Below are 12,009 nucleotides of genomic sequence, written 5' to 3' on the forward strand. Positions count from 1 at the left end.
TACCTGCATGTGCAGCAAATAAAAGAAGCTGCAATAGGAATTAATGTAAAAAATGTTTTGATAGGTAGCTATATCTCTACCTTCGTATTACATAGCACTGAAGTGGTACAGTTGTAGGCTGGCCCTTAAATTATCCTTAAATTAAAGTTGAGACTCTAGAAAGAGTACAGAGAAGAGCAACAAAAATGATTAGGGCATTGGAGGCTAAAACATATAAGGAACAGTTGCTGGAATTGGGTATGTCTAGTTTAATGAAGAGAAGGGCGAGTGGTGACATGATAGCAGTGTTCCAATATCTCAGGGGCTGCCACAAAGAAGAGGGAGCCAAGCTATTCTCCAAAGCACCAGAAAGCAGGACAAGAAGCAACAGATGGAAACTAGTCAAGGAGAGAAGCAACCTAGAACTAACAAAGACAGTTAGAACGATTAATCAGTGGAACAACCTGCATCCAGAAGTTATGAATGCTCCAGCAATGGAATTTTTAAAGAAGAGTCTGGACAGCCATTTGTCTCAAATGGTATAGGGTTTCCTGCCTGAGCAGGGGGTTGGACTAGATGACCTCTAAGTCCCCTTCCAACTCAATAATAATAATAATAATAATAATAATAATAATAATAATAATAATAATAATAATAATAATAATAATAATAATAATAATAATAATAATAATAATAATTATTATTATTATTATTATTTGCACAGTCAGCCAGATGTTCAGACTGGATTTTGCATTTTTGTCTACCTATCAAGTCCTTACCTGGGATAGGCAGATGTGGATGTATTGTTGTTGTTGTTGTTGTTGTTCAATACACACAAATCTGTTAATATTTTCCCACATTTAGATTATATGGAAGATTCATACAATTATAATTGAAATGGCTTCCTTCCTTTCCCCTTCGCTCCCTCCCTCCGATCAGTGGCACTTCTCTGTCATAGAAACTATTGATAGCCTTACTATGAGAATTATAGGTCTGGGCCTCTGTGCCAGCACCAGTTTCATGAAGTTAGATTTAGAATTGGCTATTGGAGAAAAAGATTGAATGTCCTCTTCCCCAGCATCTGCATTTGGACTAAAATGTCAACCAGTAGCAGCTGCATAATTGCAGTTATAAAAAAATAATGGGAGGCTTCTAACATAGAACTTCTGCCTGCCTCAAGAACCTGTCAACAACCCTGCCCACTAAATAATGAACTCCTGTTTTATTTAATCACATATAGGCTTGTTCTTCCTCTCTTGAACATTTCACAGTTGAAACTAAGGACAAATGGTGCCCTCTTCTCTTCCTTCTTTCATTCCACACTATTTAAGATTCTTGTCAGTCTGCTGTGTAGTGACTTCATTTAACTTGCAAAATTCCTTCCTACATGCTTTTTCCTATGTTCTTCATCTGAGGTTGGAGCACTTAGAGGAAAGAAAAAACTCATGTGCAAATGCTGTGTGTCAACTTTAGTTCAGCATTTAATAGGATCATTCCTCAGCATTTAGTAGATAAACTAGGCCTTTTAGGTTTCAGTACTCCTTTGTGCAACTGGGTTCTTCATTTTCTCACTGATAGGCCCTAATATGTGAGAGTTGGGACTAATATTTCTAACACTGTGTTCTTGAGCAGAGCTTCTCTTCAGGGCTGTGTCCTAAAACTGCTATTTTCACCCTGCTAACCCATGACTGTTGTGTAAGGTTTGCTACCAACTAGATTGTGAAGTATGTAGATGATATAACAGTAGTGGGCCTTATTCAGGATGATAATGAGGGCGATTACCAGGAGGAAGTAGAGGGTTTGATGAACTGGTGTAATAAAAACAGCCTGGTTTTAAATGTAGGAAAAACAAAAGAAATCATTGCCAATTTCAGAAAAGGCAGGCCCAGCCATACACTTCTGTTTATTAATGATTCAATTGTGGGGGTGTTTAGTAGTATCAATTTCTGGGTGTGCAGCTGACGAGCAGATTAGCTTGGTCACTCAACATTGAGGCACTGGTGAAGCGGGCACAGCAGTGCCTGCATTTTCTGCATCATATGAGAAGAGCACTTCTTCTTTCCCTATCCTTACCACAGAGGCATCAGAATTTCATTTTTTAATGTATGCCAGTGTGTTCACAGAAAAAAGTGACAATAAAAGTTATCTCAGCTTATCTTATCTCACCATCTTACCTTACCTTACCTTACCTTAGTTTATCTTATCTTACATTGTTTGAGAACCACAATGTTTCTTTGGGATGTACTGGGGGGGGGGGGGGAAATTCCATCATTCAGGAATCCAGTCTGTTTTCCACAATGGAAAAATAAAACTTGGAACAATGCTCTTATTTTTTAAGTATCCTGGTTTCTTTGAATAATTTGAAAAGTTTTTTAAAAATAGAAAAGTGTAATATTTCCTTATTCCTAGGAATTCTGGGAAGTGAAGTCACAGTCTTGAGGATGCCAAATAGAAAAGATTGGGTAGAGCACAGGTTGGCAACCCACAGCTCTGGAGCCGCATGCAGCTCTTTCAGCCTTCTCCTGCAGCTCCCAGTCGTCCTCCGCCATTTGCAGAGAGAGAGAGAGACAGAGAGAGGCATTTGCGCTTCCCCCCCTGTGTTTATGTGTGTCTGTGTGTGTGTGTGTGTGTGTGTGTGTAACAAGGAGAGTGGCCTCATGCTGTTGTCTGACAAGCTTATTGGGCGGGGCTCCTGCCTTTGCTGTGTCTCCGCAGAAAGCAGCATCTCTCTCTCTGTCTCATACACACACACACACACACACACACACACACACACACAGAGTGGGTGCACCAGTTTTGCGGCTCCCAGTGTTTTCTTTTCTCTGGGAAACGGGTCCAAGTTGCTCTGAGTGTTTAAGGTTGCCAACCCTTGGATTAGAGTCTCTATCCTTCGTTATATCCACATTGGACAGCAACCCATAACATGCAGTTTGTACTAGTCAGGACCTGCCTTGAAGAAATTCCTTTTAATGACAGATTTGGTGTATTGTTTTCAGTATTGGAAGGCTGTACTAACCTTATTTTTTCTACTTGCTGAAGTGACTGTTGCTTCACTCTTTCAGCAAGAATCTCACTACACAGAAGGTCATATGGTTTATCCAGCATGTGTTCTCCCATTACCCATACCCAGATATCACCATCTGCACCAAGCTTCCACTGAACAGATTTTCCACGGTCTGCAAAACAACAATAAAACTGCTTTAACATCAATGAAATTATCAGTAATCTACAGTGTGTTCAGTGTACCAGTTTCCTTTACCATCCACGTGCAGTTCCATCTGGTTGACTCTTTAATGGAATGGCAGAGTGGCCTTCAATATTTTACAAGCTCAAATGAATTTAAAAATTACATAAATTCCATACGGGATTCAAAGGCACCCATTTATCCTTTCCATTTAAAAAAAATCAAAAGGAGAGCCAATATTTTTGTACTACTGCTCTAATAGATATGAGGGGAAAATTTCAGAGACTTTTGAGATTGCTGATAGATTTAGATTTAGATTTTAGATTTTATTAGATTTATATACCGCCCTTTCCCGAAGGACTCAGGGCGGTTTACAGGGCATTTTAAAATCACATCAATATAAAATACAAAGTTAAAAGAGAATTAAAAGATTAAATTATCCCTGAAAATAAAACCCCAGTTAAAATAGAATAAGCAAAGTGTAAGTATATGAACTAACAATTATCTGTAGTAGTTTCATCCAGACAGAAACTTTGTTTTAGTCATTGACCAATAAAAGTACAGGGTTCAATCTGGGTCAGTCATTAGGACCAGAAGTTTTGACTTCTGAGCTTTTAGACTCGAACTGGGACATGTATATTCACCTTCATTCATAATAAAAGTGCAAACAGTAAAATGAACAATACAAAACTATCCCATAACAATAATAATTATTAGCAATTAAATGTGGGCATATAATATAATAAATGTATCTTGATTTCATCCATATATCTACCGCTGCCAGTATTGATGTGGGCTAGTTGGTTCATTCATGCTCCAAATTGAACATTGGATATAAAATAATGGTAGGGGGAACCAGAGATCAAACCACTATGCTGCCTTTGCATATAAATGTATTCTAAATTCCAAAGATACCATATGGACCTCCATTTGCCTATTCATTATAATATTTGTTTCTAACTTAATTGTTTGAGACAGAAAGTTTTCATTCTAATGGTTGCATTCTTGGACTGATAACCTTGCGAATGTTCTATAAACCTTGTTTCTAAAGGATAGGACAAGGCCACATATTTTACTAAACATCCATTGACCTATTTCCTCCATTCTTAAACAATGATATCTCATAATTTTATTATATACATATATACATACATAAACACATACACATATATGCATATGTGTATGCTTATGTACTATATGTACATGTACACACACACACACACACACACACACACACAAACACACAGATATACACACAAAGAGATTCTCTCTTTAAATAAGAAATTTTCAATCCTAATTGTCATTTTTATAGTCCAGGTCAGTAATTAACCTCTTGGTGTCCCACAGTCTCCCTTCAAATTAGTCCCTTAGGTAACAATTTGGCTTGGAAATGACTGCACTTGTTTTATGAGGATCAAAGTGAGTTGTTTGGGGAAAACAAGATCAAACTGTGCAAAAAAAAGAAGAAAAAAAGAACATAAGCCCATTGGAGTCAGCTACTGATTAATATGAACAATAGATTACTTAGCTGAGATGAAATATAACATGAACTGTTTTCACTTCTTGTCTTTATGGTGCAAAATAGTTGACAAATTTATTACCTCCATCTCCCTCCCACCCACCATTTACCATAAAGGTACATGCTTCATATTTCCTAATAAAATAATTACATCTGGATGCAGGAATGAGTGACAAGAGGAAAAATGGGTCTGAAGGCTGCATAACCAGCTGAGGAGGCCAACCAGATGAGCTTGATATATAGCTATAGCCTGTCTATAACTAAAAAAAGGAAGCTATGGTATGATTGCTTTTTGTTATCTCCACTGGAATTTTTGCTTCCCTTAAACAATGTTTGTGCCTGCCAAGGGCAGTAGGTTGGGCCTCTCTTTAAAGAATGTCAGTCATGGCAGTGTCAAGAAAATTAATCTAGTGCAGCTTGGAAGCAGATTAAATAGAGAACCAATCTGTCTAGAGCTGCTTCAGGCCAGAAATTTGTAATTATTATTATTATTATAATAGCAGAATACTGGACCAGATAAATTCTAGCATTCAATGAGAAGTGATCTGTTTGTAAAATCAAGGGCAATTTATATTAGTGGAAGAAACAAATAAGATTTATTCTGTTTTTAAAATTGTATTATAATTGTACTTCAGTACTTGACTGCTTCAAAACTCATCGAATTTGATACTCAACGCATTTTGATATGAAAATTTGTCCCGGTCTTTGTCATTTGTTTGATACTTGATGAGATGCTGTATAGGAAGAAGGAGATGGCCATGGAGAATGGACAGGAAATCAGCTATGCCATGAAGATCACTGCAAAAGGAAGTTGGGGACAGCTGCAGAAGACAGACAGGAAGTTGGCCATGCTGGAAAGATTGCTGACATAGGGAAATGTATAGATAGGAAGTCTTTCCCAGCTGAAACAAAGGGTCACATGGTAAGTCACGTGGTTTGTTGGTACTCTTCATTTTTAGTACTCATCATGCCTTCCAGAACCAATTAATGAGTACTGAGGTACCACTGTATTATAAAACATAAATAGTACATTTTATTATTTGAGTACAATGGTATGTATACAATATTGATTTGAAATTACTAACACTCTAACATTTAGATGGCTTAAGTCTTTAGAGGTAAAGTTTATGTTAGTATTAAATTTTGCATCCAAAGATAAATGTGACTTTAATAAGCAACTACAAAATACAACAAATCATTTGATACTAAAGTCTCTACTGTTTGCAATAGTGCCAAATATCTGTAGGATGAGGGTGAAGCTTCTTTGTCTAAGCTTGTGGAAGAGCTTGGAGAACAAACCTTCACCCTTGTCTCTATTATTATTATTAGATTATTGTTTATACATATTAAAGATTTTAATATTTTAAGGTTTTTTGCAGATGGTAAAATATTCCTTCTATTTCAAGGTATTTCCAAATTTATTGTAGGGATGTATGACTTATCTGTCTTGGATATTACTGATTAAGTTGTATACCAATTTTAACATTTTCAACTATTTTTTTAATATATTTTTTAGATTTTATGAGTTTGGTCCATAATTCTCTCCATTATTGTATTTTTATACTGCTTCTTATTTGTTCTATCATCTTTAAGTAGGGATTTATATATGTGACCTGACAGATAGTTTTCATTTTGTATAAGCACTTTGAATTCAATCTTTTTTCTTAATATCCTTCCATTGTTATTAAGATCAGATTTTATACTTCTAGCAATTTATAAATACATCAATCACAGTACATTCTGATCTTCACTGAATAATTATTGCTGTGCCTTCTATTCATGGAATCTGAGTGGGCCTTGTCTGCATATTTAATTACATGTTTCTTAATCTGTCTCCAACACTGAAAGCATTGAAGGAGAGGTTAATGGTGAAACTGTTGAGCTTATTATTTTCCTTATATAATTCCATGCTTTTATCAAGCTATATCTAATTAATACTATTTATTCTATCTTGCTTTATTCTGTCAAGCTTTGTTGGACTTACAAATATTGACATAAATTATTCTTCCAAGAAATGGAAATCACACTGCACAAAAATATAATATCAAATATAATTTACTAATATCAGGATATTTCAGATGGGTACTGAGGTTGCATTCATAATTCCCTGGTTCCATGTGTAGTTAAAGAGACCCAAAAGTAATAGAAATTGATAATCTTGTTTAATGCCAGTTAACAGCATTCATATTGTAAAAATAGGATAGGATAGGATAGGATAGGATAGGATAGGATAGGATAGGATAGGATAGGATAGGATAGGATAGGATCTGGAAGGGACCTTGGAGGTCTTCTAGTCCAGCCCCCTGCTCAAGCAGGAGGACCTATACCATCTCACACACAGTGACTGTCTAACCTCTTCTTAAAAATCTCCAGTGATGGAGCGTCCATAATGTCTGGAGGCAAGCTGTTCCACTTATTAATTGTCCTCACTGTCAGGAAGTTTCTCCTTAATTCCAGATTGCTTCTTTCTTTGATCAGTTTCCAACCATTGTTTTTTGTCCTTCCCTTTGGTACTTTGGTGAATAACATGCCCCCCTCTTCTTTGTGGCAGCCACTCAAATACTGGAATACTGCTATCATGTCTCCTCTATTTCTTGTTTTCTTTAGACTAGCCAAGCCCAAGTCCTGCAGCCGTTCTCCGTATGTTTTAGTCTCCAGCCTTTGATCATCTTAGTTGCTCTTCTCTGAATTTGTCCAAACTCTCAACATCTTTTTTGTGATATGGTGACCAAAATTGGCTGCAGTATTCCAGGTGTGGTCTTATTAGGGTTTTATAAAGTGGTATAAATACCTTGTGTGATCTTGATTCTATGCCTCTGTTTATACAACCCAGGATTGTATTAGCTTCTTTGGCTGCTGCTGCACACTGCTGGCTCATAGTTAAGTGATCATCCACTAGGACCTCAAGGGCCCTCTCACAGTTACAGTTTTTAAGCCAGATCTTGCCCAATCTGTACTTGTGCTTTTGATTTTTCCTGCCTACATGTAAAATTTTGCTTTTCTCCACATTGAAACTCATTTTGTTGGATAGGGCCCATTGTTCAAGTTTGTCAAGATCTATTTGGATCCTGAGTGTTGGCTACTCCTGCCAGTTTAGTGTCATCTGCAAATTTGATGAGTTCCCCTTCAATTCCCTCATGTAAGTCATTGATGAAGATACTGAAGAGTACTGGGCCTAAGACGGAACCTTGTAGTACCCCACTCCTTACTTCTCTCCATGTGGATGTAGTGCCATTGAGGACTACTCATTGAGTATAGTTTGCCGGCAGCTACAGATCCATCTGGTGATAATGTTGTCTATTCCACCTTTTTCTAACTTACCAAGGAATAGGTTGTGGTCTACCTATCAAATGCCTCACTGAAGTCTAAGTATATTATGTCCATAATATTTTGTTGGTCTATTAGTTTAGTCACTTTGTTGAAGAATGAAATAAGATTGGTTTGGCATGATCTGTTTTTAACAAACCCGTGCTGACTACTAGTTATAACTTTGTTTGCTTCTAGTTGTTCGCAAAACTGTTTTTTTATTAGCTTTTCTAGGATCTTCCCAAGTATTGATGTTAAACTAATTGGTCTGTAGTTTCCTGGGTCCGTTTTTTTTTCCCTTTCTTGAAGATGGGAACTACACCAGCCCTTTTCCAATCCTCAGCTACTTCCCCGGTGTTCCAGAATTTTTGAAAGATGTGGTGCAATGGTTCTGAGATAACATCTGCCAGCTCCTTCGGAACTCTGGGATATAATCTATCAGGCCCCAGTGATTTATATTTTTCAAGGTCAGATAGGTGTTCTCTTACCATTTTCTTGCTTATTTTAATTTTTGTTTCTAATTTGTCTTTTGCAGTGGTTTTTTTTTGCTATGTTGGGCTGGTTTCTTTTTGTGTGAAGACTGATGCAAAGTATGAGTTAAGCAGCTCTGCTTTCTCCCTGTTGCCTGTTATTTCCTTGCCATATTCTCTCTTTAGTGGACATTCAGTTTCCTTGACTTTTTTCTTGTTAATATGTTGGAAGAAACTTTTTTTTTATTATCCATGATTTCTGTTTCAAGTGTTTGTTCGTTCTGAGCCTTTGTTTTCCTGACTTCATCTTTGCATGTTCTGGCTGTCTGCTGATAATCAACCTTAGTTATGTGTCTCTCTTTCCATTTTTTATTACTTGTCCTTTTTGTCTTTCAGTTTGTCAGAGAGATCTTTATGCAGCCATGCTGGTTTCTTCCTGAACTTCTTGTTAGTTAAATTGAGCAACATTTATAAACATAACATCTAATTAAGCATTTAGGCAGCTGCTGGCTATGCAAAATACTATTATCCAAACCTTCAATTATCTTAGCTGTTATTTCAAAGCCATTTGCAAAACATCTTCATGAACCTGAATAGAGAGGAATCCCTCTATCATAACCAATGGGCATCTTAAGGAAGGAAGAGCTAAAAAGTCTATTTTATAGCACAAATTCCATGTTTTATGATACATAAAACTGGTCAAATACATTGATTTTGACCAACACGTTTCTTAAAAAGTCCCTTGTAAAAATGGGATTCCCTGGTGGCTGCCACCTCCCTGCCACGCGCTCTGTCCACCACTGCTGCTGGCCTCTTCAACCCAGTCGCAGGAGAGATAGTGGGAGGTGTGAAAATGGGAAACCCCCAGTCCCCGCTTTGCACTTTGCCCACCCTCTTGCTTGCCCGCTCATCCAGCTCTCCCTTCTGCCAACCATAGTGAGTGACGACTTGGTGGCTGTGAGTGGACAGAAGCAACTTGGTGGTAGCAAGCTGGCAGTAATGAGATGGCTGCGCTGAGTTATCCTGGACTCATTTTCCTTTCCTTATCCTCTTATTTCAGGTGGCCAACTATTATTTTGTTTAAATGCTTTATATGGAACTGGTATGTTTCATCATGGAGAAAAATCTATATGGTCACTAAGAGTTAACAACGACTTTATGGCACATAATCACTTAAAAAATACCAGCAGTATTATATCACCTTCTGTGTTTTGCATCTAATTTCAGTCTGTAGAAAAATCTCCAGATTTTCTGCAAAAAAATGAAACACAAGGGCAATTCTTTCTTCACCATGAGACTTTCACTCCTGAAATCTCTATAAGGCAATCTGAATGCAGTATCTATTCATCTTTACTTTTAGTGAAAAATAGAAACAAAAACCACTGTCAAACCCAAAGATTCTGCAGTGACAAAATTCTCCTCCAACTCCAACTTCACTGACAAGAATAACATATTCCACACTTAAAAGAAGGGGACAAAGCATTTACATTTGATTTTCTAGGCCAGGGACCCCAACCCCAAGGCTGCAACCTACTACCAGGCCTTGAGCTGTTTGGAACGGGAACGCAGAATTAGTGGAAGTGGCAGAAGTATGAATTGCAAAAAAGTCTGCCCCACCTTACTCGGAACTGCCTGTATTCTCAGACGTTACCTTAACAGCTCTTAAGTCCTTGGTTAGTACTTGAACTATTATGTTTTTACCATCAAATCGAATTGAAGATTAAATCTCAAATAATAATAACAACAACAACCCAAGGAGCTTTACCCTGTTGTGATGGAGGCTTGTGTGCTCTGTAGAAGAGCGAGATTAAACTTGCTCCAAATCAACTATGGTGAAAATACGTCAAGTGAATTCTATAGAGGATCAAGTTATCACCCAGATCAACAAAACTTGCATTGAATGCTATGGCTCCTGGGTGTTCAGCAAAATTATGCCACAGTGCTTAGCTCCCTCTGCTAGGCAACCAGGGCATGGAATTGACAGGCAACTGGAAGACGAACAAAAAAAAATGGAAAATTTTTGGACAAAGTAAGAAAATTAAAATTATGGAAGGTTATTATCAATCTGAGCCAACAAAACATGGATTTCAAAAGTGCATGTTCAAGATTTGGAAGGAGAATCACCTGGATACGGAAATCAATGAATAAAGACTTATGGATCAGAGGCATGTTATTTTGAAGCACAAGCTCTTCATTAATGCCGAATTACAACAGACTGCAAGCAGAGAAGCCCAAGATCAAGAATAACTAATAATAGAGATAATTTAGAAGTGGAGCAACAAATAGTGGAGAAAAGGAAAGAAATCAGAAGAGCGGATGAGGAACAAGAAGCAAGAGCTGGATTAGATCTCGAGGAACCAAGATCTTGAGCCAAATTAACTGAGATTAAACTGAATCAAATTAGTAAGAGAAGTTTGGCTAAATTATTTAAAAATGTTAATGAAGCTGTCCAGACTATTCCAATAGAAACATCAGCTCAAACAAACCAACTAATGTATGCAGCAACCTATGTTACTACTGAAGAATTGGGCTTGAGAATTGGAAAGAATAAAGAAATTAAGAAAGGAAAACCAAAGTGGAAAATCCACCTGGAGTTAAAAATAAAGAAAATTCAATTGGATTTAAGTAATTGTAAGAATTTGAGGCAAGGAACCCTGAAGAATAAAAAAAAATCAGATTTAGCCTGACAGCAAGATACGACCTGGGGGGAAAAAGGAAATTGCAGTTGTAGTTGAAGAGCTGAAACAAAGAGTTGTGGCTGTTGCAGAGAAAATAAAGCCATATGATAATCGAATAATGCAGTTTCAGCAAAATTCACAACTTTGAGCAAATCACCATCATTTCTTCCAACGCAGATCAAAACACAGGAATTGGAAGCATTCACCAAACGTATCAATTCGGGGGACAGATACATCAAGTTCATTCTTGAAGATGTTAAGGAAAATAGTCTAGCCTTCCTGGACTGTGCTGTATACATTAAGGAAGACAGACGCCTTAACACTGAAATTTACAGGAAACCACCACACAAAGATCAATATTTACATTTTGATTTTCACCATCCACTGGAGCACAAAATGGGAGTTATCAGAACCCTACACCACAGAGCTGAAGGCCTGCCTACCAGCAAAGAAGGAAAAGAAACAGAAATAAAACACATCAAGGAAGCCCTCAGAACATGTGGCTATCCCAAGTGGGCCTTCATCAAATCTCAAAAAAGATCCAGCAGGAGCTCTTCCATAACAGACAAAGAAAAATGAAGCAACATAGACATTCCTTACATTGCAGGAATATCGGAAAAGCTGAGGAGGATCTTCAGCCAACAAAACATACATGCACACTTCAAATCCAAGAATACACTAAGGCAGAAGTATTGTGTAGTGGGTCCGACGCAAGGAAGAGACGCCAGCCGGTGTGTGAGTTCAGCTCTTTATTGAAGGGGGGTAGTGAACTGGGGAGTGAGGACTACCTGGCCTCCTTAAATACCTAGCCAGGTATGCGGACAGCCAATGGGGTTGGCCCTAGGTTTCCCGCCGAAACTGGGTTTCCCGCCG

General features: G+C 37.6%; 1 protein-coding gene across 4 annotated transcripts in view; it reads right to left on the reverse strand.

Moving 5' to 3' along the window:
* SH2D4A (SH2 domain containing 4A) overlaps nt 1-12,009 on the reverse strand; it is a 44,760-nt gene that overhangs the window by 25,492 nt on the left and 7,259 nt on the right. For all 4 annotated transcript variants that reach the window (XM_083376767.1, XM_083376765.1, XM_083376768.1 and 1 more), the window contains exon 2: nt 2,996-3,155. In XM_083376767.1, coding sequence (XP_083232893.1) covers nt 2,996-3,155 — 160 coding nt within the window. The remainder of the gene's footprint in view (nt 1-2,995; nt 3,156-12,009) is intronic.

The sequence above is a fragment of the Vipera ursinii genome (genome assembly GCF_947247035.1).
Source record: "Vipera ursinii genome assembly, chromosome: Z".
NCBI classification, from domain to species: domain Eukaryota; kingdom Metazoa; phylum Chordata; class Lepidosauria; order Squamata; family Viperidae; genus Vipera; species Vipera ursinii.